General features: G+C 41.5%; 1 protein-coding gene across 1 annotated transcript in view; it reads left to right on the top strand.

Annotated features, from left to right (window-relative positions):
* The window catches only part of dst (dystonin), a 93,318-nt gene that overhangs the window by 8,830 nt on the left and 58,605 nt on the right, over nucleotides 1–25,883 (top strand). Inside the window, exons 2-27 of the mRNA XM_083988745.1 lie at nucleotides 3,617–3,678; nucleotides 7,255–7,344; nucleotides 10,401–10,478; nucleotides 11,562–11,654; nucleotides 17,923–18,089; nucleotides 18,200–18,312; nucleotides 18,501–18,607; nucleotides 18,702–18,821; nucleotides 19,213–19,308; nucleotides 19,420–19,547; nucleotides 20,980–21,073; nucleotides 21,160–21,314; nucleotides 21,400–21,865; nucleotides 21,965–22,093; nucleotides 22,185–22,262; nucleotides 22,390–22,551; nucleotides 22,853–22,957; nucleotides 23,156–23,251; nucleotides 23,331–23,456; nucleotides 23,549–23,701; nucleotides 23,790–23,944; nucleotides 24,106–24,232; nucleotides 24,349–24,532; nucleotides 25,160–25,317; nucleotides 25,413–25,591; nucleotides 25,677–25,815. Coding sequence (XP_083844871.1) covers nucleotides 3,617–3,678; nucleotides 7,255–7,344; nucleotides 10,401–10,478; nucleotides 11,562–11,654; nucleotides 17,923–18,089; nucleotides 18,200–18,312; nucleotides 18,501–18,607; nucleotides 18,702–18,821; nucleotides 19,213–19,308; nucleotides 19,420–19,547; nucleotides 20,980–21,073; nucleotides 21,160–21,314; nucleotides 21,400–21,865; nucleotides 21,965–22,093; nucleotides 22,185–22,262; nucleotides 22,390–22,551; nucleotides 22,853–22,957; nucleotides 23,156–23,251; nucleotides 23,331–23,456; nucleotides 23,549–23,701; nucleotides 23,790–23,944; nucleotides 24,106–24,232; nucleotides 24,349–24,532; nucleotides 25,160–25,317; nucleotides 25,413–25,591; nucleotides 25,677–25,815 — 3,560 coding nt within the window. The remainder of the gene's footprint in view (nucleotides 1–3,616; nucleotides 3,679–7,254; nucleotides 7,345–10,400; nucleotides 10,479–11,561; nucleotides 11,655–17,922; nucleotides 18,090–18,199; nucleotides 18,313–18,500; nucleotides 18,608–18,701; nucleotides 18,822–19,212; nucleotides 19,309–19,419; nucleotides 19,548–20,979; nucleotides 21,074–21,159; nucleotides 21,315–21,399; nucleotides 21,866–21,964; nucleotides 22,094–22,184; nucleotides 22,263–22,389; nucleotides 22,552–22,852; nucleotides 22,958–23,155; nucleotides 23,252–23,330; nucleotides 23,457–23,548; nucleotides 23,702–23,789; nucleotides 23,945–24,105; nucleotides 24,233–24,348; nucleotides 24,533–25,159; nucleotides 25,318–25,412; nucleotides 25,592–25,676; nucleotides 25,816–25,883) is intronic.

The following is a 25,883-nucleotide window of genomic DNA, read 5'->3' as shown; positions in this document are numbered from 1 at the left end:
AAAACAATGGGCACACTGTACTGTTCGATCAATAATATCTTAATGACTCCCAGTTTAACCTTCTGTCATGGTGTGAAATTGCACTTTTGAAAAAAAAAAAGGCTTCAGTGGCAATTATTTTTAAGACGTCACCCAAACGTCAAGAAGTGCAAATGTAATGTGAGAGACAGGTGGTTAGTCAGGCTTTTTATGTGATCCTTCAACCATCAACCCATTAAAGTCAAAGGTCACAAGCTGTTGGTTATACTCTAAGCTGTTCCCTGACCTCTGCTGGATGTAAGTAATCTATTTACCTGAATTTGAAATGTGAATATTTAATCATCAAAACGTGTTAATCTTAAATAATTCAAACAATGTGGTAAATAAAAAAAATAAAAAAAGTATTTAAAGTAAAAGTAGGTAGTAGTATTAGTATGTAGCTCATGATCACGATTGTAGGCTCCTTATACCATATGCAAATCTTGTGTGAGAAATGCATTTCGTTACGATATGAAACAAATCAAACTAATGAGAAATGAATAAATAAATGAAATGCATATAAGCTACATGATAAGCCACAGCACTATACTACAGTTTAATGAATCCGATATGGAGTTTAATGAGTAAAAAGTGTGAAAGTCCAAGTAGCATGATCACAGCTTTTATTAGATAAGAAGATTGATGATGCTGATGCAGTTTGCGCAACTTCACGAAACTGAGTGTATGCTCATATTTGATCTGACATTATGTCATCAATTTTGTTAGATGGAGAGAGCTTGTTTGTTAAATGACTGATATCTTTAATAATCTTTACTACTTTTCATGTTATGACCAAAATAATCTATTACTACCGTTAAAGGGCATGGATAATTCAGTCTGTGGGATACACTAAACTGAGTTCACACTCACTTCTTATTCTCATAAGATCCTCAAGAGGGCACCATACTGTTAAACTCACCTTCATGCTTTTGGAAAGCACAGGTACAGAAATATCTTCAGTTATTACCTATTCAAACCTGCTGCCTGCTTCTGTTTCTGTTTATACCACTAGTATGAAAAATTGAATATGGAGGGCATAAATAATGAAAAACCGTCTGTCTCACTGTCTGATGTGCTCAGTGCGTCTCTTATCAGTCATCTGTGCAAAATGTGAAGCATAGCAGCCTTTTGCTGACCACATCTGATAGCTGCTTGATGACACTCTTGCTCAGCCGGCCGTTATCGTTGAGCTGGAGAGCTTCACTGAATACTTGCCCGGTCAATCTATATTAATGAGTTTCTCAGAGGAGGTTTATATATTATGCAGCAGAGAGCTTAGATATGGGCGTTACAAACCAAATTGGTGTCCTACTGCAGACTGCACTGCTCTATCTCTGTGCTGTAGTGTCACAGGGACAGATGCATCAGCTATGACACAGCAGCACTGCTGGGAAAGGCCTCTCACTGCATCAGGCCTTTTAATGTGATGCCCATCTACTTTCCTCATTTGACAGCATTATTTCATTAATGGGCTTTATTGTGTCATTTTAGCCAAACTTCTGTGACTGACCAAAATCCTCCTTCTTTCATTTGATATTTCAGCTACATGTCAGGCTTTGATCTAGACCACCACACAAAATAATTGTCAGACCAACCCACTTTCCAATCCTCAGCAGCTTTTACACGTGGACTATTTTTAGATGAACTAAATGTAAAAATCCACTGAGAGTACAGTCACAGGACTCCTAAGGTACCCCTGTTGTCCTGAAAATGTGTGCTTCAGGCTTTATGATAATTCAGCTACGTCCCTTATATAAGAATAACCACCCACAGGAAATGTCACATGAAAAAGATGCCACTCTAACAGCAGACTGCCTTATGTAACTGGTATATGTGGAGAAATAATCAATAACTGAATGTAAAAACCATTACCAAAAATCCCTTTTGAGTGTTGATTGGGATTTGTCTTTATGTTTCCAGTTGTTTCTGTCTATGTAAAGAGTGTAGCAACTGCAGAATAGAAAGATGATTACCTGAGAACATTTTCACCTTTGAACTTACATAGAGCATGCTTATATTGCTCAAGCATATGATAAGATATTGGTAATTAATCAAGTGTATATCATGGTACATCGCTCTTAGAGTAGCAGCTTAGATAAACTGTCCTGCGGCAGTCATTCCTGAAACATGTCAGAAAAGAACTTTCCCTCTTTTTTTTCTCCCTCCTCATTTCTCTTTTACAAGAAGCACTGATTTCTTGTGTGGTTTTGAGTGCTGCTGCTAGATAAACACTTGACCGCGTGGAAACTCAAAATAGTGAGTAGCATACGGAAAACCTGACAGAACTCGTTCTGGAAGCTTGATGAAAAAAAGGGAGTCACGGCTGCCCTAGAGGCTCTCGCAGGCAGGCAGGCAGGAAGGCAGTCAGGCAAGAAGACGGCAACTGTAACTCCTTCTTCAGTGGCTTATCCATGGCATCCGTCTACCTGAACCTCGATCCTCCTGACAGCTCCAAGGGGCTAGAGCAGAGAATGAAGTGGCTGCTTGAGACTGAGCGGGAGCATAGGACTCACCTGGTAACTCTTATGTGCTGTATGGGTCAGTATTGATCGTACTTCTTTTCCTTGATAGATTACTCATGTCTGTGCTTGCTCATGACTTAAGTCGCTAAGACATCCCGGAGCACTAAGGAACATTAAAGGGAGGAGATTATCTGTGTTGTCAGTCTTGTGGGCAAAGTTCAGAAAAATGCCGATTGTAGTTGTTATCACAGTGTTGTTGTGAATGCGACCTAGCCGGCTGATGATGTTGGAAATGTGATCGATTGTTGGAGTCTTTATTTTTGGTGTTTTCTGAGGATAATTAGAGGAGTTGTGACTGTCAGGCTGGGAGGCGTGGCAGCCACGACATGAGTCATGGCTGATGTGGCTGGCATGAATCAGTCTCTACATCTGACCGTGCATAAAGCACAGTCTTAAGGAAAATGCCGTGACAAAAAATATCTCGTCCATATTTCGAGAATCGGACACGTAGTCCAGGAGCGAGCACTCCTTCTCTTCATCGTACTAATACAAGTAGAAAAAAATATTATGAGGGAAAAAAAAAACATTAAACCCCCCCCCCCCCCCTTATTTTATTGCTTTTGCATTCTGGTTTCACATATGTCACTGGTGGCAGGAAGTGTGGTTGCTATGGTGATGGGAAACAAGAAACATAATGTGGTCAGCAGCATGCAGGAAAGAGTGATGCCATTTCAGTCTCTGGGAACGACATCCTTCTTTTCAGCCACAGAGACTTGAGGTCTTCATTATCCTTTCCTTTGCTAAATGACTTTCATTGGAAGTAAAAAGAACTGACTGTCTGCAACAGGAAAGAAATGATTCAACTATACTAACTAAACTCCAAATGCTTCAAAACCTCAAAAAGCCAATATGTTTGCATGTCAGAAAACATGATTACTCTTGTCTATGTGCCTTGTATTTGTCTCTGACCTCTTGTGGCATTTAACACCTTGTAACATAATAGGCTACATAACTGGCTTACGCTGAGGAGAATTAAACTGCTCCAGACAACCTTCCCACAAAGAAATCTGCGCTGCCCAGTTAACTCTGATCACAAAATCACAGGTCGTGTTTTCTTTTCTCCCTCTCCTCCTCAGATGAAAGAGACAGAGTGCAGAAGAAGACGTTTACAAAATGGATAAACCAGCATCTGCTGAAGGTAAGATCTGTTTGTTTGTCCTGTCTATAAAATGAGACTTTCATCACAAAAAAGCAAATCTAAAAATCAGATTTCCTTGTGCCCTATGTTTTTAAATGGAAACAATGTTCACTAATGCACATGGAACTGAAATAATACTCAAAACAATAACCAGTTTTTCCTCAGTGGAGAGGTATAGACAGTAATAATAATTATTACCACTCTCTATATTGTGTTCCAACGTTCCAACATTCCTCCCCCCCATTAAAGCTGGATGAAAGTCATTTAGCATGACATGTGTTGCTACGCTGCTGCAGCAACAGGTTGTGTTTTGTTGACTGAGATGTTAGAATCACTTAGTCTGCTGTTTCATCCGTCTATGGAATTTGATGAAATACATTAGGCAAGCAATGGCAAGTCTCCTTTAATAAATCGCACCCATGCTTGTATGTATAACATAAATGTCTGCGCAATTTATCCATCTCTGATATATAAATAAAAGGGGACTTAAAGGCTGTATCAGCGATAACAGCATTTTAAGAGATAAGAAGTTGGTACTTATTCATTGAATCCTCAAGTCTTGAAAATTGGATATCTTCCAGGTAGTAATTGGCATCCCAGATAACACTGAAGAGCAGAAAATGGGGTCAAGCTAACAGGACATTTTTAAGCTTACCTGGCAGGAACAAAAAATTGCTAGATGCTGATTATTTTGTTTGGCAGCTCAGGGCTCAGTTATAGAGCCATCAAGAGTAATGGGTCATTGGTTGTTGATTGTTTTTGCTCAAACTTTCTCAACAAGGGGATTTCTTTCTTTCTTTTTTGTTGGCAAATGCAGGAATACATGACATGAATATAAAGGAAACACCCAGCAGTGGTGTGAAGCATATGCTGGTTTCAGATGGATTGCCATTTGTATCAGAATCAGCATGTGGTTTATTGCCAAGTAGAATTTCATATGCCTCCAAAGGCCTCCAAAGGTTGAAAGTCACTGAGACTGGTGATCTGAACTTTCCTCTAGTGTCTAGTGCCTAGTGCCTTTAGACTTCACATATGCAGCAAACCATCCCAATACGAACATGATTATTTGTCCAACACTTGGTAAGATGCATATATTGCCCCTAAACATCCCATGACCTTTTATTCATTATTTATTTCATTGGCAATGAAATCAAATTATATTTTTTCATGACAAACTTCACACATACTCTTATCTGTATGGTATGCCGTTAGCATGCTAACAAGATAAACATGATAAAGCATACAAACAAGATAAACATTCTACCTGCTTAACATCAGCATGTTCACATTGTTGTTATGTGTGTTTTAGCATGTTGATGCCTCATAGAGCTGCTGGAATAGCTAGACTCTTATTCTCTTATTATTCATTATGTCACAGGAATTTACAACCTAGATCAGTTGGTAAACACGGTTGCACGTGGGTCATCCTAGTGTCCTTCCTCTGCCCCCATGGTTTATTGTAGTCGGTACACAAATGTCCCCACTAATGGAGTTAACAGGATTGCTACAAGGTTTTACTACAACTACTTCAAAGACTACGTTACTACTTATTACAAGGAGAATACTAACCACAGCAAATTTCCACCACAATTATAAATTAAACCTCTGGCCTCATAGCTGCTTACATTACTGGAAATACAACTGTGTAGTAGCTAACCTGTTACTAATTCTTCATCAGAAATGTAAATAAAGTGCCAGAATGGACCGATTTAGATTATTACATAACAGTGGGCCTCTCTTCTCCACCTACCATATTGTATTGACTGGTTTGCCCCTGAGGGCTTGTTGGACCCTTTGATAATCATCTTCAAAGCTTGGTGTCCTGAATGGTCAATTTAAGGATCCCAATTAGGCCTGTTTTTGCTTGATGGATATTGGGCTTCCCATGGATCCATGCCATCGACTAGTTTTATGATCACTGGTGTGTGATGTTTTGAAACTTGAATGCATTTACTGTTTCTAACAGAACAATAATTAGAAGGACACATGGAGCCCTAAGGAGATGCTGGTTCCAGTTCTGCCTTAAGAAATGCCATGTCATGAAATTGTGTCACAGTCTTGATTTGAGAAAGAATGAAACAGTGTTTTATGTCTACAGTTCAATAAAATGTGGGGGACATGCAGAGATCAAGTGTGCAAAAACCAAAGGCTGAGTGAACCTGTTGGATTTTTGCCTTTTATTTCATGTTGGATGATCAGATTTTGACAGCTGGATTTCAGGCCGCTTCAGCTTACCGTTAGGTCTTTATCGGCAGACTGCATGCATGGTCCATGAGAAAGCAAAGGTGCTGAGTAATAGTTGGGGATCTGCTTGGCTGACCCAATAACATTAGGGTGCAGGTCTATTTTGGCTCCACAGCTGTGGCTGCTATGTGGGATTACAGTGATGAAAACCCTGTGTGAAAGCAGGTCAACGGGCAGCAGGGTGATTTCAGACAGAGGTATTTAGGACAGGAAGGAAATATGGGCCTGCTGGGAGGACTGGACTTGTTAAGTGCCTTACTCAAGTGCTTAGATAAGATAGGTCACAAAAATATGCTGTCCATGCATTTATACCAAGTGTTTTATAATGCATGCATTTCAGTATAGAGATGTCAAGGAGTAACAAAAACAGTCATGGTGTTTTTTCTGAGGCTGGGCTAAAACTGAAACTAAACAGTTGAATGCCTGACAAAAGGAAGTAACATCAAAGGCAATAGGTTGTGATGCCAGGCGCAAGAATGTGGGGGTCATTGTTCCTGGTATCATCCTCAAAGATCTGTTCTTTTGAAAATTTAGACTGTTATGGTTCTGTACCAGCCAGTCAGATATTTCAAAACAACAACAATGTTGAATACATGTACAGTAGTCAGGTAAATGCAATTGTGATAGTGAACAGTTGATAACAACAATGATACCAGTGTTTCCTCCAGGATTTTTTTAAAAGAGTGGCGGTGAGGGTGGTCGGATGGGGGATCTTGGCAGGAAGTCGCACAAAGAAACACGAGAGAATCCGGTCAATTTTCAAAATAAAACAAACTATTTGTGTTTATTAATCTAGAGAGATGAACACACACACACACACAGAGCTGAGGGGCAGAAGCGCTTGTCGACCACCCCCCGTCGGATGGTCTGATGGGGGGCAATTTGAAAACATCAGCACGATTTAGCACATATGTTTATTACCGTCACAACGCGACCTGTGTGTGTGTGTGTGCGTGTGTGCGTGCGTGCGTGCGCGCGCGCGTGCGTCAGCGCGAGAGAGAGTTGCGGCCGCCACAGACTCGTTTGGATGCGCTGGTCAATAAGTTTAGTTTTTACTGAGGAGGAACTATGAAGAACTCAGCTGTGATTGAAAAGCACCTAAACCGAGTCGAGAGTTGTAACTGTGTAGTGGAAAGGGGTGCAAAGTAATGGTAACTGGTAATGAAAACCCTGCTTTACATTGTTTTAACATAAAAATAAATCATAATTCTGAAGGTGTGGCGGCTTTTATTTTGCCGTGGCGGTGCGCCACGTTCAATTACATGTAGAGGAAACCCTGGATACTGTACTTTCATTTTGCTCACATGTTGCATTCTTCCTTTTTGTCTGCAGGTACGGAAGCATATAAATGACCTGTATGAAGACTTACGAGATGGACATAACCTGATCTCACTGCTGGAGGTTTTGTCTGGAGACACATTGGTGAGTTCATGTTTTTCTTTTATGGTCATTTTCATCACCAGCATCCCTTAAAGGAGTAAGAGCTCAAAAAAAGCCATTAAGCTTTTAGTCAGAGAAATTGCCACTGAGAACAGTCGCATGAAAACACAAACCATTCAGATTGACATTGGACACCGACATGGAAAATGAGAGAACTTCCTCACATGGAGCAATCTGTCACACCTTTGCATGACTAATGCCCTCCCTCCTTCCTGATTTATATAACTGAGGGTAGGAGGGATGTGGGAATTCTGGGATTCGAGTTGTTCTGTTTATTTGTTTCCTCTTCCTCGTATCGAAGCAACTAAACGTTGTGCAAATCACTGTGGTTAGTTTTACTGTGCTTCTAGGTGTACACTAAGTATTATTGAATAAGGTGGTGGAGTTTGCCCTGCAGCCAGAGGTGGAGCACTTGTTGCCACATTAGTAGCAGATAGTGATGCTCTATTGGCATTGACGTGAGATATGAAATACGATACTTAGAACAGATTGTCATGAACACATCAGGGGAAATCCAACAAGCTGGAAAACTAGCTCTCTGGTTGCCCTCTGGAGTTTCCTGCAAGTTGTTGGCATCCAAAAAAGAGTCATTAAAAAGTTCAACTCGCTAACTACATTTTCTTTTTAACTCTCTAACTGCCAAAGGTTAATTTACCAACATAAATCCAGTATGCCACAGAGATACAGAATCAGCACCAATTTATCAGTTTGTATAAGAAAAACGAGAATACAATAAGTGAATTATGATAGACCTTACTGTGATCGTCTCTATTAGAGGAATGTATGTCACTCAAAGGACGAATGTCACTGCAGCTGACACAGAGCAGCATGAACACGTTGGGTTGTTTCTACAAAACTACATTGTAATGCAATAATATTACAAGGTTGAGCGTTGTTTCTGAGTGCAGGGAGATGCTCTGCAACAGTGATCAATGCACAGGTGGAGTGATCACGATGAAGGCTGTACTGTATCATCAATTTTCAATCAATCGCACAAAATTATACCAAAGAAAAACCATTTGCAGTATCACTGCATCAATTGTTTGTGGTTTGCTCATCTTATCGTGAATGAATCCAGTAGACTTACAGGAACATTTTTCAATTGTTATTCACCATGAAATATTTCCACATTAAAAGGGATGGTGGAAGTAAGGAATGACCAGAATCGTGTTATTGTGGAACAAGGAAATCATATAGGGGTTCAAATCTTAGATAGTTCAGTACATGTATGTGTCTAAAACTACTAAACTAAACTACCATGTGTAGTTATATTGCTTTGGCCTAAGATACATAGGACTGAAGTGCTGCAGGTTATTTACAGTATTATTATTCCATCTCTCTGTTAACATGACATTCTTTCACCTTGTATTGAAGTATGTAGATGCAGTCTTTGTGAAGTCCTGAGTTACATAATGTTATCATGCTGTGATGTCCCTTACTATATATATACTGTATACACAGTAGTTTAAGAGCATATTATGCTTGTAGCGGGAACCCCAGCAGTTATTACCTCGCCGCTGTGACTAACTTTCATCCTCTGAATAGCGATCTGTTTTCTGTTGACATCCTTCTTTCCTCATCTTCTGTTCTCCACTCTTTTGATCGTTTTCTGTCCATTGTCTAACGTCCTTTGATTTGGCCACTGTGTTTGTGTGTGTTTGTGTTTGTGTGCGTGTGTCCCCGTCCATGTCCTCCTTTCTTCCCCCATGTGTTGCCTTTTCGTTGATAAAGCCAAGGGAGCGTGATTTTCTGAAGACATTGCGGTTGGTGAGTGGGACAGAAGCATGTGCAGTTGAGCAGCATGGAGACACGGTGGATGATGATAAGGGGGTACGTGTGGCTCACCCCCCCACCCCCACCCTCCACCCCCTTGTAACAAACTAATTCAGAGCGTGCTGTTGCAGGTTAACAGAGGTGTAGAAACAATCCCACAATTCCACTGTATGATTTGTGTAGTCTCACATAATTGCTTTAGCAGATATTGTAGTTCTTTTTTCTACCTTTTTCCAATTTGCTAAATTTGTGATTTCTGTGCAACATTATGTTTTCAAAATGCTGCTGCTTTTGATCAGGAAATTTGTCAGAATCTTTGTCTACGAGACCAGATGAGACTGACGATGCAGAGAAATGTGCACATGATGCAGTGTCCAGGCAGCTTCCTTTTCGTGAGATAAAGTAGAGGAAATGATAAGAAGTCTGGCATGCTGACACAGCAAAAAATAAATTGCAATAGATATTTCAGAACATGTCTTTTATACCCATTTCACTAGCTCTGCACATCACTCAACCATACAGTCGAAGCGCACAGAACCTGCGTGAGCATCAGGACATTTCTCATCTGCTGCTTTTTGAGTATTTTGCTGCTTTGACGCCTCAAGAAGGCCTCATAAGTGAATGAGATTCACCGAATGATAGAGACGGGTTTTTTTATGACGCGTTGTTGCTTTGCTACTGAGATGAGCAGGACTCTTCATCCTCCTCCTACCATCAGCATAGAGATATGGCTGAACGCAGCAAGTCTTTTGCCATTGCTGCTGCACCCTGGCTTGAGTGCATTTTCCATTTCATTACCTCATGCTGTGGCTCCTGACCGTCCACATGCATTTGCCACATGAAATCATACAATACGACATTTTACTATTTCTTTACAGCACCGAGAACCGAGTGTAAATGTAGTTAAATTGCATCATTTGCTGAGGTTAGAGCAGGTTATCTTAGCATGTTAGGTAACTTAATCTATTATTCAGAGTCAGAGAAATGTGTTGAGGTGGAAATGGTGGAAAATGTTCTAGGATGGTAGATTAAATGTACAGCGTGCACAGATTTTGTGTGGATTTGCAGGAATGAATGCTCCTGTTGTTGGTAGTTTCTTTTTTTGTGTGTTCTTTAAAGTCTACCTCACCAGACCAGCGGGTAAGAACCCAGAAGCATGTATTGTGTGTCCTCTATGCTACTAATCATTTTCTGTGTTTTGTCCCCTGACATTAACAAGAACCCGATTACTATGCATGTTTCCTCTTCCCTCTTTATGTCCACAGCCTCGGGAGAGAGGGAGGATGCGCTTCCACAGACTCCAGAATGTACAAATAGCGCTGGATTATTTAAAGAGGCGGCAGGTAAGAATCAGAGCCAGTGTCATCTTCACCTCTTGTGAATTCACACTTTAGACTACTGAGGTCTGTTGGATCCAAATAAACCTTTCAAAGCGTTAAAACTAGTGGGAACCATCTTACTGTCAGATTTGAAACAGCGATGTTATGGCAAAAACACATTTTTCTCTTCGCTTTCTAAGCTGCCACAGGTTCATGGCAACATCAACCTGAAAGATTACATCATATCTGATCTTATTGTTACAGATTATCTTTGACTCATTTCCCACAATAACAGTAAACATCAGCATTTAAAGAGCTAGTAACAGCATTTAAGGAACGCTGACTACAAATCCCATCAGTGCGGTTTTTCAGAAAGGCCTTGATTGCCCTCCCCTCCCCCACCTCAGTCAGAACGTGATGAAGAACACTGGCTGGCTGAGCCACAGCCAGATGTGACGTAAGGCTGGAGACAAAGGATTCATAGATGGTCACAAATGAGTTGTTCTATTGTTTTGGCTACATGACATACCAGACACGTTAACGCATCCCCTGGAGAAAGACGTTTAAACTCTGTCTTTTTGAAGATGATCAGCCTGGCATTGGAGGAAGAAATTCATTATCACTATGTTAACACTCTGTTCACACCTGCACAGTTTCTGTTTCTGTTTTATGTGAAGGACATCATTAAATAGACACCATTCCTCCGTGTGATAAAGCAGTAGATAAGGCCGTTCTGGCAGGTTTATAGCATTTAATTAGTAGCAAACATGCACTCTCAATCACCTCTGCCCCACACTGTTAGGATGATAAGGCCGCTCAGCCCTACTGTGAAATGACTATTGTGCCACCTTGTGGTGCATTCTAAACAATAGTCTGTTCATGCTCACATTCACACAACACAAATATAATGAAAAATAAATATCATCATTCACAGGCTTTTTTTTCTTTTTGTTTTTAAGTATATTTTTTGGCTTTTCATGCCTTTATTTGATAGTACAGTTGAGAAAGACAGGAGAGTAGAGAGGGGGGGAATGACATGCACTTGGTGCCCCATTTACAGACTTGTTGTGAATATGTGTGTGTTAATCACGTGTTTCCTGTCATCAGGTCAAACTTGTAAATATCAGGAATGACGACATCACAGACGGAAACCCAAAACTGACCCTGGGACTGATCTGGACCATAATTCTGCACTTTCAGGTCAGTGTTATCATCTCATGGTTGAGAAATTCCTTTCTGTCTTTTACAGCCAAGGAATTAAGATGATCTATTACCTAGATAATGGATTATCACAGTTTAATTTCTTTGTTTTATGTGCAGCTGAGGAGGTTATACTGATAATGGCTGTTAATTTAAAACTAGTGTAAACCTCTACATCTTACATATGTGTTGCATATTTTAGATGTTTTTAAAGTGGAGGATATTAGGGTTTTGAATGTATTTGAAGGCAACATAAAGATTCCCATCTTGCCTGCTATTGACTTAGATATTAACGTGTCAGATGGCCTCCAATGAGTTCACACACCCATAAAGTGGGTGTTTGTGCTTTTGACCACAAGGTGTCAAAGCTGTGCAGCAGGCATCACGCTGAAACTGCAGTGTCACTCCTTGGAGACTACTGTGAAACATATGATGTCAGTGTTGGTTACAGACGTACAACTCGAGTTGTAACATGAAAAATTCACATCAGGTGGCTCTCAGTGGCTGAACTGTTTTGAAATGTATTATAATTTATGTAAAGCCTATGTAAAGCATGTTTTCCCAGAGGCAACATTAGTCCAACTTTGATTTACAGAACTAAAGTATAGTCGGGGTAGTTTGCTGTGGTTTTGTTTGCTTTGTGCTACATTTATGTTTCTGAAAAATGTTCTCTCAGGAAATACTTTTTTATTGCTGGAGTGACACACATCATGTCAAGTGGGCTGGTCTGTGTTTGCATGTCAGGATCCAGGTTGCCAGTGTAGTGCAGTCTCATGCCGACATCTCATACTCTAAAGTACTTCTCATTTACACTCTCCCCTACTCACCTTCTCTCTGACTGTCTTCTTGCATTGGATTATTAATATCTCTCTGGCACATGGCACATGACTCACTTGTTGGTCACTAACAGGAATATTACAGCGGACTTAGAGCTCTGATTGAGATGGTGCTGGCTTAGTGGCTTTGAGTTGATATATGACTTTGGAACAAGCTATCATCTGTCTGACTAATGCACTCTGTGAAGTAATGAGAGGAAAAAAAAAAAGTAGCCAATGTGGACGGCGTGCACTCTCTCAAACACGCTGACAGGTAGCGTCGGTGATGATGCCAACACCTGCTGCTGTCAGTCGCACGCAAGCCCTAGAGCAGCGGCTCCAGCAGCGATGGGCCTGTTTCCTCTTGAGCGTAGCAGGGCACATCAAGAGAAAATATTGCGCTTCAGTCTCAGCGTTGCTTTTTAATAGGCTGACAGCAGGTTGACATGTATAAACTGAGCAATGTTTTTTTTTATCGTTTGCTCTGCTGTAACAACAGGCTTTTGAATGTATCCGGATCAGTTTGTGTCTAAATGATGTCAGTTGCTTTGGGAACATACTGTACTGTACATTGTTTTCTTATTTCTGCAGGCATTTTTTTTTTAAATATTTATATTTATAAATGTTATTTTGCAGTTCATATATGTTAACAGTATGCATGCCGTTCCTAATAGCTGGTTTACTGTTCAACAGTCAAATCTCAGACATCAGACATCAGACTCCATTATTTGATCATGCCTGCACAGATAAGAGGTTGATTACATCACAGTTGTAGACTGCATTGCAGCCACCACGTTGCATTTTCACCTGGGACAAGGTGTTGAGAACAGGAGTGTAATGTTTACATTAGCATGGCTAGTGACAGTGCCCCTCTGTCAGGTGTGTCTGTGCTCGTTTGTTTGTTTTGCCCTGATTCACTGTCACTGTCTCTTGTTCTGTCAATGACTCACAAACACATATTCATGATCCATTCATTCCATTCATCCATTGTTGTTATAACATTGCCCTGTAACAGCTAAGGCTATAAATCACAAGGTCATTTAACTGAACTCGAACATGCACAGACATAATATAATACCACATCATGGGTCAATACTTTGACCATAGGCTGGTCATAAATAGCAGCAGGAGTTTGAACTGCTTGGCTGTCATGTGACTTTGACCTTCAGGGAAACTGTATGTTCAGATATTGAAAGCTCACAGTGACACAGTTATATTTAGTGGAGCTGATATTATATTCACTCTTTGACATTATACTTATTTCTCCTTTTGCCCTGAAATAAAAGTATTGATATACAATACACCTCTGCAGCTGCTTGGGCTCGCCTCATTCTGTCAGGCAATGTTATTGTATAATTGTTGTGATGGTTTTTATACGGTGAATCACTTCCTAGTCAGAGTATTTGCCCTCTTGTGAACTGCGGTGGTGGTGATCTGTTCAGATAATAGTGTTTATCTAAACCATTGTCCTTAAGCCCACCCACCTCTGGCTTTGCCATTGTGCGTGGCTTGATTGACAGACAAAGTGAAAGCACTTTGTTGTCCAGCTCGGATTTGCCCCTGCTTCTGCCGCTCTCGTTGACCCACGCTGTTCTGTTTTTCAAAGCCTCTCTGACCGGCTGGGACTCTGTCTGCTTCGTGCAGCCAAACTTGCTGAGCCAAAGTTTCTCACAGCATAATAGGTGGCCCATCAGCTGGCATCCTCTAGCAGTTTAAAGCTTGTCCTCCATTCACCCCTCCACGCCACGAACACAAATATTAGGAAACCCAAGTAGCATCTGTGACGTGCGCATGTTTACAGTAGGCGAAGCAGACCTAGGCCGGCCACAAACAGGTCTGTCCACAAAGTCTTTTCCATTCTTGCTCAGCTGAGAGCTGCAGTCAGACACGTGGGCCATGTCTGTGTGTGCATTTATGGTGTTTGTGCTGGATTAGCGAAGCCAGAGAAATGTTTCAAAGGTCAGAAAAGATTCCAGTGTCAGAGGAGAGACCCAGGAGAGAGGGAGAGAGTCAGAGAGCAATGCAGTAAGAGAGAGATAGAGGGAGAGAGAGAGAGAGAGGAAGAGAGAGAGAGGCTGACCGGTTGTGAGCTGTAAACCTGAGAGTCAACGGAAGGGAAAAGCCAACTCTGCTCTGGGTGAAGCTGTGGTTTATGTCTGGCTGCCAGGCTGTTCGTCACCGCGTGCTGTGCGCTCTTTGCACAGCCCGAACATGGCTTTCTTACAGTGGGATAGTGGCTCTTCAGATCAAGTGGACCTAACCGGATACTTTGCTTGAAAACACACTCTAACACTGTCCATGGGGGAAAGGCTATCCTACTGTCAGCCATGGGAAACATCTGTGGCTGTGTTCGAGGCCCTAAAGAGGAATGTTATGTTGACCCCAAGAAAGCTCCTCTGAACCCTGACTCGAAAGAACGCAAAGGTCGACGCTATTTTCAAAGGAAGAAGAGGAAATCGGGAGATTTTCAGCCTGCTGGATCTTTCAGGAGTACTGGAAGTGAAACTATTACAAGTGGGGTCATCTGTGACAGTGCTGAGCTTCAGGATGGCCCAGATGGGAGCACAGGGGAAAACCAAGAACTGGTGGAGAAACCATCAGAGGTGGAGAATCCTTTACTGAGGCGAGATAGCATCAGCAAAGGCGTCTATGTCGGAGAGGTGCCGGTTTTAATCCTCAAAGATGCTTTCAATCAACCTGTTGGAAAAAGGTCAGCCATCAGGCTGGGAAAGTTTTCCACAGAGCTGACAGACGGTGAAAGGCGCAGGTCCTCTGTGGAAGAAAAGCTTCGTTGTATCAACACAGCGTCCAGAGGTGTCTCAGCCAAGGATGGCCTGCTTGTGAAGAAGCTGCTACGGCGTCAGCTAAGGAGGGCTGTTAGCTTTGGAGCTGTGGAGCACATGCTACGAACTCTGAGGGGTAATGACAGACCTGGGAGTGAGGAAAGGTTTGCCAAGATTATATGGGACTCTCAAGCACACAGGAGGAGGAGACGGAGGGCTTACACCTGCTCTGGTTACGTAGAACATCCTCCACCTCCTGCCAAATGTATTTCTGCGCAACACGAGGTAAACCAAGCACATGTTATTTATAGTAATTACGTGTTTGATTCCTGATAGATTAATGAGACTTTTGAGTAACTGTTAAAAGCCAATTATCTATACCCATAATTATACTTCTGTTCACACTCATACATGTACTGTACAGTATAATGGAAAAGTGACTCTTTTGATGAAAAATGAGGTGGATTCATTGACAAGAATTAGATTGAGAAGTAAGTTCAGTTTTGGAGTGATGTCACTTAGTGTTACTATAATGCCTTGTGTTGATTATCTTAAATGGTGATCTTACCAAAATAGTTGGTTATGTTTGATATTACATTATTGGAAACTAATGGCTGCCAAACTTTGTTTAAAAATCAGCACTTAAAATCTGCTGATGATGCAGAGATTGTCTTACAGAAACAGAAAGACAGGACTTAGAGGCTTCATCTTCTTTTAGCTTTATGTTAACAAAATAAGTGACAAGTGACATTAGTGATTTGATACTGGTTGATAATAACAAATGCCTGGAAGTGGTTATTGACCATCAACACTTCTAAATGTGTCGATTTCCAGTGAACCGTGCTTTGACTTTTGAGAATTGTTTATGGGTCCATGAGTGCTTTGTTTTATTGGGATGGAAACCTCAGCTTGTCTGTAGAAAGTGACTCAACGGTTTTGTCAAAGTGTAAAAGTGGTGAATCATGTTCAGTTCATTAACGTACAGAGGAGAGTTGAGGTGGTGCCGCATTGTCCTGTTGATCCCTTGTTCATGAAGTCTCAGCTAAGGCACAGTTGTCATGTTAGGACTGGATGGACTAAAAGGACTAAATGAACCGTCTGTCTGGGGTGTGGGCCTGTTAAACCTCTGTCAAACTTAACTGGACTGTAGAAATGTTTCAAGCTTTAGATGTTATTTAATCTGGGTAGTGTGATATGCGGGGGATTCTTCCATTGTGCTTCATCTTCATGATATATGCGACATGTGCATTGTGTGGAAATCTTGTGTATTGTAGCTGAAAAGGCTAGGTAACTAATCAATGAGACGATTGAAAGAAAATTTGGCAGTTTATAAGATAGTTGTGTCAGTATTTGATTCAAGAGAAATGGCAAACATTTGCTGATTATAGCTTCTCATATATGATGATTTTTTTTTACTGGTTGAATAACTCAAACAATCGGTAGATTCTGAGATTAATTAGTGATGAGAATAGTTATTTGTTTCAGCTCAGGTGTGTTGTATGCATGATTGTTAGTGCTTTCCTGTTTTTCTCTGTTTTTATGACTGGTTTTAGTTGTATAAAACCTTCTCTGTATTTGTTTTTGTTCAATGAAGTGGTGAAGCAAAATTTCCTGTGGTATGGGAAGTAGGAACAAACTCTTCAGGAAGTATTGCATAGCAAAATATTTCTGGCTGTTTGACACATGTAATACAGAAGAATGAAGTTTACAAAGGCTCAAAGCAGTATGGTGTGTGTATTGTTAAGATAACATCAATGACCTTTAACCGTGGTGGGCCAAGAATACTGTGGATCTCAACCTGTGTGTGCTTGAGAGACTCCTGCCCTGCGACTCAATAATCCACCATGTGTGTTGTCAGAGCAGAGGACTAGAGGGTAACTGAGTGGTGCTCTGTCACCGGACTCTCACACAGTCACTTCATAAAGAGCAGTGAGAGAAACTGGCTCCACTGAAAGGTCCAGGATGTCTTTTGTTCCTGTGGCAATTAGACTCTTTAATGAGCAGTGTTGATGCAATATTTTGTTCCTTGTTCCTGGAGTTAACTATGGTGTTACTCTGCAATGAGCACATTTGCATACTTTGCCTCAATGATTTTGTGTGTGTGTGTTTTTTTTTTCATCTTACAATTGCTCAGAAAACTTTATACTGTTTTGCCTCCTTCTTATTGTTGCAAGTTACTAAGAACCTTCAATGACTCTGACATATAGTGTGTCCTGTCCTGTCCTACGTGGCACTGTTTGTTTGACATCTTCATGCTCTCCATCCGTTTCACCTGCTGTAAAGCTGTTGAGTCATTAATACATGCTCTATCTTTCAGCTTCTACTTCTGACCAATAGATATTTTCCATGTTTAAAGTACAGCTGCAGCTCTTTCAGCTCTCAGACAAAGCCTGACTCAATTGTGAAATGAAATGCATTATTTCATTATTTACATGTTGCATACTTGCTGTGTCATAGAGGTGTCGACATAAACATAAGCTTTTGTTGCAGCTGTAAGTTTCTGATATTGTTATCACACATGCATATTGCATACCTTGTTTTTATATCATAAAACAAACAAAGCAGTAAAGGTAAAATATTTTCTGTGTCTCTCAACCAAACTCTTCATGTCAGCACATTTTGAAACACCTTTCTCCTTCTTTTTTTTTTAATTTTTTATCTCTGTGACAGATCTCGGAGATCCATGTGACAGGGGAGTCCGAGGACATGACAGCCAAGGAACGGCTGCTGCTCTGGTCCAAGCAGATAACAGATGGCTACGTAGGCGTCAGATGTGACAACTTCACAACCTCCTGGAGGGATGGGAGGTTATTTAACGCCATCATTCACAAATACAGGTACACAAAAAAACGTTTTAATTGGAGGAAATACATGTTCGCATCATATTGTATCTTGTCATCTTCACTTACTTGGATTGTCTTGCCTCTTCTCTCTCTTTCTGCTATAGGCCAGACCTGGTTGACATGAGCCGTGTGTCCGCACAGACCAACCGATCAAATTTAGAGCAAGCGTTTGGCGTAGCTGAGCAGCTGGGGGTTGGCAGACTACTGGACCCTGAGGGTGAGACCCATATATACTGTTTGATTTGGATTCAAAAGACAACCAGTAAAGCTCATTAAAAACCTGTACACTATAAATCATGTTGAGTGAAGCTTGGAGTTTGGCTTGAGGAGTAATTCCTCTGAGAGTAGCTCATGTGTTGCATTTTTGACCTTTTTGGGTTTTCTTCTTCCATCTTCTTCCATCAGACGTAGATGTTCAGTCTCCAGATGAAAAATCGGTCATCACATATGTCTCAACGCTGTACGACGCCTTCCCCAAAGTACCAGACGGTGTTGATGGAATCAGTGCTAATGTAAGTCGATAGCATCTGTCCCCTGGTAGCTCCACCCAGTCCAAGTGAAAGTGCTGAGTGTTTTGTGGCTGATGATCCTTTTTGCCCCGAACAGGATGTGGATATCAAATGGGTGGAGTATCAGAACATGATCAAATACCTCAGCCAGTGGATCAAACACAATGTGGCCATAATGTCAGACAGATCATTCCCCAACAACCCTGTGGAAATCAAGGTATCGTACCACGACAAAATAAACATCTTTTGATGAATTTAAGTCATTATTGTTATCATCGTTTTATAATTTATCCTCCATGAGTTGGAACTTCACCTGTCTCATTTTACAGAGTGCCCAGAAACGAATAATTGCCTGCTTCAATCATTAATCTGCTGTAACTGAGACTTAGAGTGATATTGATGGATTTGAGAGAGCAGCAACGTCCATTTGCTGCAGGAGATCAATAGCTTCTACCAATGATGGCACTTTTATACACTTTAATGATGAGTAGTAGAGAACATGGGCAAATATTTAGACATCTCCCTCCTAGTTGATATCAAGTCTGATGCTCTGTGGTTCAAAAATAGAAAAACTACATTTTCAGTCTGATCTCTGCTTTGTTTTACAGGCACTTTATACACAGTATCTGCAGTTTAAAGAACATGACATCCCTCTGAAAGAGAACGAGAAGACAAAAATCCAAAATCTCTATAAAATGCTCGAGGTACTGTATGGAAATGCAGAACAGCAGTGCATGTTGCTTTCTCCTATTGCAGTGTTAGTAGTTCTATATGATGTAATAATAACAAAATCTCCTGTTTTGTTGATCTGTCAGATGTGGATCGAGTTTGGACGAATACAGTTACCCCCGGGTCATCATCCCAACGACGTGGAGAAAGAATGGGGAAAGTTAATTGTTGCTATGTTGGAAAGAGAGAAGAGCCTGAGGCCGGAGGTGGAGAGGTATGCACAACCGCTCAGAATATTAACACTTAACACTGCCTGCCATATCATAATGTAATTGAGGGTTTACTGTTTATAGCCTTTTAAATCTATGTCACTATTTAACTAACACTATTTAAGAGGCACATAAATGGTGCCTTATATAACAAGATGTGCGTTTGAGGCCACACACGATCTAAGACCGGATATATTTGGATAGTGTGCTGCTTTTCTCAGTGCAGTATAAAGTGCATGAATAAAGGAGAGGAGATGCTACATGAGTCAGCAAAACTTCTTCTGAGGCTGGAGTGCCCCAGTGTCGTATTACAGGCTCACTAATGTCTCTACTAAAACCAGACACTGAAGGATAATGTTGCATGTTAATGTTATGTGAGTGTGATTTTTCTTATTAGAGCAGAAATCCCCTCACTGAGCTGATGGACTCTATGATAAGGTTTATATCAACATATTTATGAGGCATTGCACACAGTATTTCTAGATTACATTTACTGCAGCTAAAGTGCACACTTTATATATAATAAGGCTGTTTTTTTCCATTGCAAAATTAGCGGGAGACAAATAAAAGATAAATGTTCAGCTGTTCAGGCATAAAATCATGATGGGTCTAGTTGCTTTGAAAGGATAGAAACTTATGTTTAAAACAAAATGCAAATGGTGGATCTCATGTCATAGCTTGAACCAAGATGTTTTCTAATATTTTACATTCTTATGGCAAGTTTGGTCAAGGGTTTGAACTCTATCCAGTGTTCTCTTTCCATCTGTGTTTGTTTGCACAGGCGAACTTGTTTCTGTGGAAGATGATCTATTAACAATAGTTTAGACAAGTTTACATCTCCATTCCTGTTTTTGTGGTCTCTCAACACACTATACTGCATCAATCTTGGGCGTGGTGGATACTGGCAGGAAGCTCAGTTTGGCTTTGCTTTATACAGCCTCAGCTCTCATAAAAGGGTACTGTCTCAACCTGCTATTTAATTTTTATCCCCTGAGGGCAGCATATTATTTCAGGGTGGGATTCATTTTCCACGCTCCTTACCTGGCTGTGACACTATAAATAAGAGGAGGTTGAAAGTTGTGAATGCGTAGCAGTAGTGAAGGTGAGGTCGAGGCTGTGATGCTTACACAGGGATGGTTAGGATGAAAGACGAATGATGAAAATTTTTTTGACTGGCTGGGAACGGCAATAGATATTTAGCATGTGAAGTAAGATGGCCTATTTTAGTGGGACCTCATCTGTTAGCAACAGCAGCTTCAACAGCTTTAGCTCCAGAGACAGTGTCCTCAATGAGCCTTTACAGATTAACAGCTCAGTATTTCTCAATAACAGCTTCGCCTATGGATCCAGGTGAGGTTATGGTGTGCATGTGTTTTTGTGAAGCTTTTTTTGTTTTTGTTAGTGTTAATATATATGTTGTTTGTCCTTTTGTTTTAGGCTGGAGATGTTACAACAGATCGCCAACAGGGTCCAGCGGGACTGTGTTAACGGAGAGGATAAGCTAGCGTTGGCACGGACAGCCCTACAGTCTGTAAGTTTGGTTGAAAGTTGTAAAAGAATAGCACCGAGTGTGCATTGTTTGTCTTGAGTTTTCAGTCTCTTGTTCTCTCTTCTAAGGATGCAAAACGTCTTGAGTCTGGAATTCAGTTCCAACATGAAGCTGAGATTGCAGGCTACTTGTTGGAGTGTGAGAATATCCTCAGACAACAAGTGGTGGACATCCAGATTCTCCTGGATGGAAAATTCCCCTTTGCAGATCAACTAGTGCAAAGGTACATAGAGAGTCCCCTTGAAAAAATAAAAGACTGAATTCGCTCACACATTATGACAACTCATATTTTTCCTTTTTCATTACAGGGTATCGAAACTCCGGGATGACCTTCTAACCCTTAGAGCTGAATGTTCTTCTGTGTACAGCAAAGGTCGAACACTGACAACAGAACAAACCAAAATGATGATCTCAGGCATCACACAGAGCCTGAACTCTGGCTTCTCCCAGAACATCAGCACAAACCTGACACCAGCCCTCACTCCTGCACTCACCCCCGGGGGGTTAAGTACCCCTGGGTCCACATTCACCTCCAGCCTTACACCGTGCCTGACCCCGTCCTTGACCCCTGCCTTGACCCCCGGTTTGCAGCCTACTTCAGTCCAGAGCTACGGTGGCGGCGGCGGCATGGACCCAGGCAGCCTCAGGCATTTGAAACACATGCAGATCCGCAAGCCCTTACAGAAATCCTCACTGGCCGACCCCACCTTGACAGAGGAGGAGGTCAACATGAAATATGTTCAGGACCTGCTGAACTGGGTGGAAGAGATGCAGGTGAGCTGCCAACATTGGTTTGTTCATCATGTACCACAGCTGTTATTGTAAAATAAGGAAGAAAATTGTTAAATTGTTTTTTTCTGTGCTGTCTTACAGGTGCAGCTGGACCGCTCAGAGTGGGGATCTGATTTGCCAAGTGTGGAGACGCACATAGAGAACCACAAAAGTGTACATAGAGCCATTGAAGAATTTCAAATGAGTCTTAAAGATGCCAAACTGAGTGAAGTAAGTTTTTTGGATTAAGTCTTTTTTTTTAAAAAAGCTACTTGAAATATCACAGATAATAATAATCATAAAAAAATCTTTCTTCTCTCAGATTCAGATGACCATTCCGCTGAAGATATCGTACTCAGACAAACTGAACAAACTGGAAAAGCAATATGAAAGGCTGTTGGTAAGTTCTCTGTTCTGCCCCCCCCCCCCCCACACACTAATCTAAAATCTGTGCTGCTGCATAAATGCTATAGATTATTTGTGCGCACTTTGTGGTCTGATCACGTGGATGCCTGTTTTGTTTTCAGAGCTGTTCAAGAGAGCGACAGAGCCACCTGGAAAGCCTGCAGGACTTTGTGTCTCAGGCAACTCAGGAGCTCATCTGGCTGAACGAGAAGGAGGAAGAGGAGGTCGCCTTCGACTGGAGCGATCGCAACAGCACCGTCTCCAAGAAAAGAGACTACCACGCTGTAAGTGTGTATAAACAGTCTTGTAATGAACTACAATTTGTGAAATCCTCCATGCAGACGGAACAGCGAGGGCTTGTTGAAACACTTGTTTTGGTTGTGGAGGTTTTGGCTAAGTTTCAGCTGCATTCATTTAAGAAAACAATCATGTCATTGATGGGATTTGTCTATGTATTGTGGTCTGAGTGATTAACCTCACACTCAGCTGTGTGAGGCAGGATGTGTGATTGTGCAAAAGGATGCAGTGAACAGTCGGTTTCCACGGCTGGATGTTGTAGATACTCAGCTTAATGTCTTTATACAGGACCTGATGCGGGAGCTGGATGAAAAGGAGGACATGATCAAGTCTGTGCAGGACAAGGCAGAACGCCTAATGCTCAAGAACCACCCAGCCAAACTGACTATTGAAGTAAGCCCTGTTTTTGTCTCTGTGTTCTCAGCTCTGTGGTCAGAATGACAATTAGATGTGGAGCAGCAATAGTGTCTCCACCCTGCATACAGCTGCCACTATAATTAAAAGATTTTAAAGTCCTGTTTCAGCGTGTCATTTACCAACTATTAACACCTGGATATTGTGTGTTTTATTTCCGTGTTGCCTCTCCTTCAGGCGTACAGAGCCGCCATGCAGACACAGTGGAGTTGGATCTTGCAGCTCTGCTCCTGTGTGGAGCAGCATCTCAAGGAGAACGCTGTTTATTTCGAGGTGAGCCGCTGCATAGTTAATACAGAAAGAAATGCATTCATTAGACAGAGCCGATTTCTCATACTTGTCTCCTGTGTAGTTTTTCAGTGACGCCAAAAAGTCCATAGATTACCTTAAGAGCCTGCAAGATGCCATTCAGAGGAAATACAGCTGCGATCGAATGAGCAACCTGCACAGACTGGAGGACCTCATCCAGGAGTCCATGGTAAACTCATGGAGGGAGATGAAGTGCGTACACTATGTTGTGAATGTAAATACAGGAAATAAAGACATTGCATTGGTGTTGTGTTTCCCTAGGATGAGAAAGAGCAGCTCCTTCAGTACCGCAGCACTGTAGCCGGTTTAGTGGGCAGGGCCAAAAACATCGTGCAGCTCCGACCCAGGAACCCTGAGAGCCCTGTGAGATCCTCCCTCCCTGTAAAAGCCATCTGTGATTATCGTCAAATAGAGGTACGGTCCTCTGTGCTCTACTGCAGGATGTGCCATCTCACCTTATTTCAATGTGTCATACAAAATCTGACCTGCATTTCTTTTTCAGATCACTATTTACAAAGAGGATGAGTGCGTATTGGCCAATAACTCTCACCGGGCCAAGTGGAAAATCATCAACCCAGCAGGGAACGAGGCCATGGTTCCCTCTGTGTGTTTCACTGTGCCTCCGCCCAACAAGGAGGCCGTTGATATGGCAACAAGGTGAGACGCAAGGATTCAGTTTGTGCGCAGAGTTCCCTACGCTGCAATTACTGTGCTAAAAATAAAGTTGACTCATAAGTTCAAATGCCACTGAATGCGCATTTTGTGGTGGCTGGGCTGAGTCGGGATTCATTATTAATACCTCCTGCTTTTTTCTGCAGGACTGAGCAGTTATACCAGAATGTCCTGGCGCTGTGGCACCACTCCCACATCAACATGAAGAGTGTGGTGTCTTGGCATTATCTAATGGCTGATATAAGAGCCATTCGCAACTGGAATGTGGCTTCAGTATGCTCCTTTTACGTCTCCTCTCAATAAACAGATACATTTTTGATGATTGCCTTTAAAAAGAAATGACAAAAGTATTTGTCTTATTCCCACTCTTATTTCTCTGACTAATCCAGATAAAGACCATGTTGCCAGGTGAGCATCAGCAGGTCTTGAGCAACCTACAGTCCCACTTCGATGAGTTCTTGGAAGACAGCGAAGAGTCCGAGGTGTTCACAGTGGCAGACTGCACCCAGCTTGAGAGAGACGTCGCCGCCTGCAAGGAATACTACCAGGAACTGCTCAGATCTGCAGAAAGAGGCAAGGCTCCGATTCCCTTCCCGTCCCGCCCAACCGGGAGCTGCTGGTGCAAAGTGAACACAGCGCCGCGAGGGAAACACATGGCTCCTTAAGCCCTTTAAGCCTCAAGTCAATTCCTTTTCGGCATTATGTTTTTTTTTTCAGTTTCTACAGAGATCATTAGCTTTGCTATGAAGTAATGCAAACACTGGGATGTTGTTAGTTTGTAGTCATGGGTTTTGAATAGGTTGGCATAAATACAGATCATTTTTTAGATCCGCTTAGATAAACAGGGATACATTCATCTACACAGAATGATGCTTCTCCAGTTTTCTTAAAAAGGTTCTCATCTTATTAAAGTAATTTCTGTAATTTTACATTGACCAATTAATGACTTTACCACAACAGTGTAGACTCTGTCTGATTTGGTCTTGCAAAATGCCTTATAATGATGACACCTAGTGGTGAACTAATGTCATTTCATATTTTAGCCATTACTGTACACAGCATTAACATCCCCTCTGTTTTATCATGAATAATTGTTTGTCAGTAGATTTTCAGATGGAGGAAAACATAAACAAAACAAAACCGTTCTGTTGCATATATTATGTTCTCATCTTTTTACCAGTTCTTTTTTTTTTCAAACAGAAGAGCATGAGGAGTCTGTGTACAACAATTACATCTCAGAAATACGCAACTTCCGCATGCACCTGGAGGCCCACGAAGAACACCTGATCAGACAAATCCGCACGCCACTAGAGAGGGATGACCTGGAGCAGAGTCTCCAGCGCATCACAGAGCACGAGGTACATATCAGAGTAACAGTAATTAACAGTTCAGACATTCAAGAACTTATAAAGGTTGTTATTTTAATGAGGGTTTTCTACATTCCACCTCCCAGAGGAAAACAGCGGAGCTGAATAAACTGAAAGAGGATCTTGATGTCATGAAGGAGAAGTGTGAGCTGTTCCTCAGACAAGCTGCAGGTTCTCCATCTGTATCAGCGCTTTCATCCGAACTCACCGTCCTCGTTCAGAGCATGAGTCAAGTGTATTCCATGTCTTCCATTTATATGGACAAGTAAGATATTCCCTCCACTTTCCTCAAGTAATTACCCTGGTATTAAGTGACTGAACTTAAGACACACCCCTTTTTTTCCCCACAGATTGAAAACAGTGAGCTTAGTTGTGAAGCACAGCCAGGGTGCAGAGACACTAGTTAAAGCCTACGAATCCAAACTCTATGAGGAAGATGCCATGAACTCTGACGTCAAGTCCATTGAGACTGTCATTTCAACATTAAAGGTAATGGACCATTTAGCAAAAACTCTTTACCAATATTGGCACCAGTTTCATTTCTTTCCGAGTGATTG

The sequence above is a fragment of the Trachurus trachurus genome (assembly GCF_905171665.1).
Source record: "Trachurus trachurus genome assembly, chromosome: 15".
NCBI lineage: Eukaryota > Metazoa > Chordata > Actinopteri > Carangiformes > Carangidae > Trachurus > Trachurus trachurus.
Note: the sequence above shows the minus strand (reverse complement) of the source record. Positions and strands in the feature narration are given on the sequence as shown.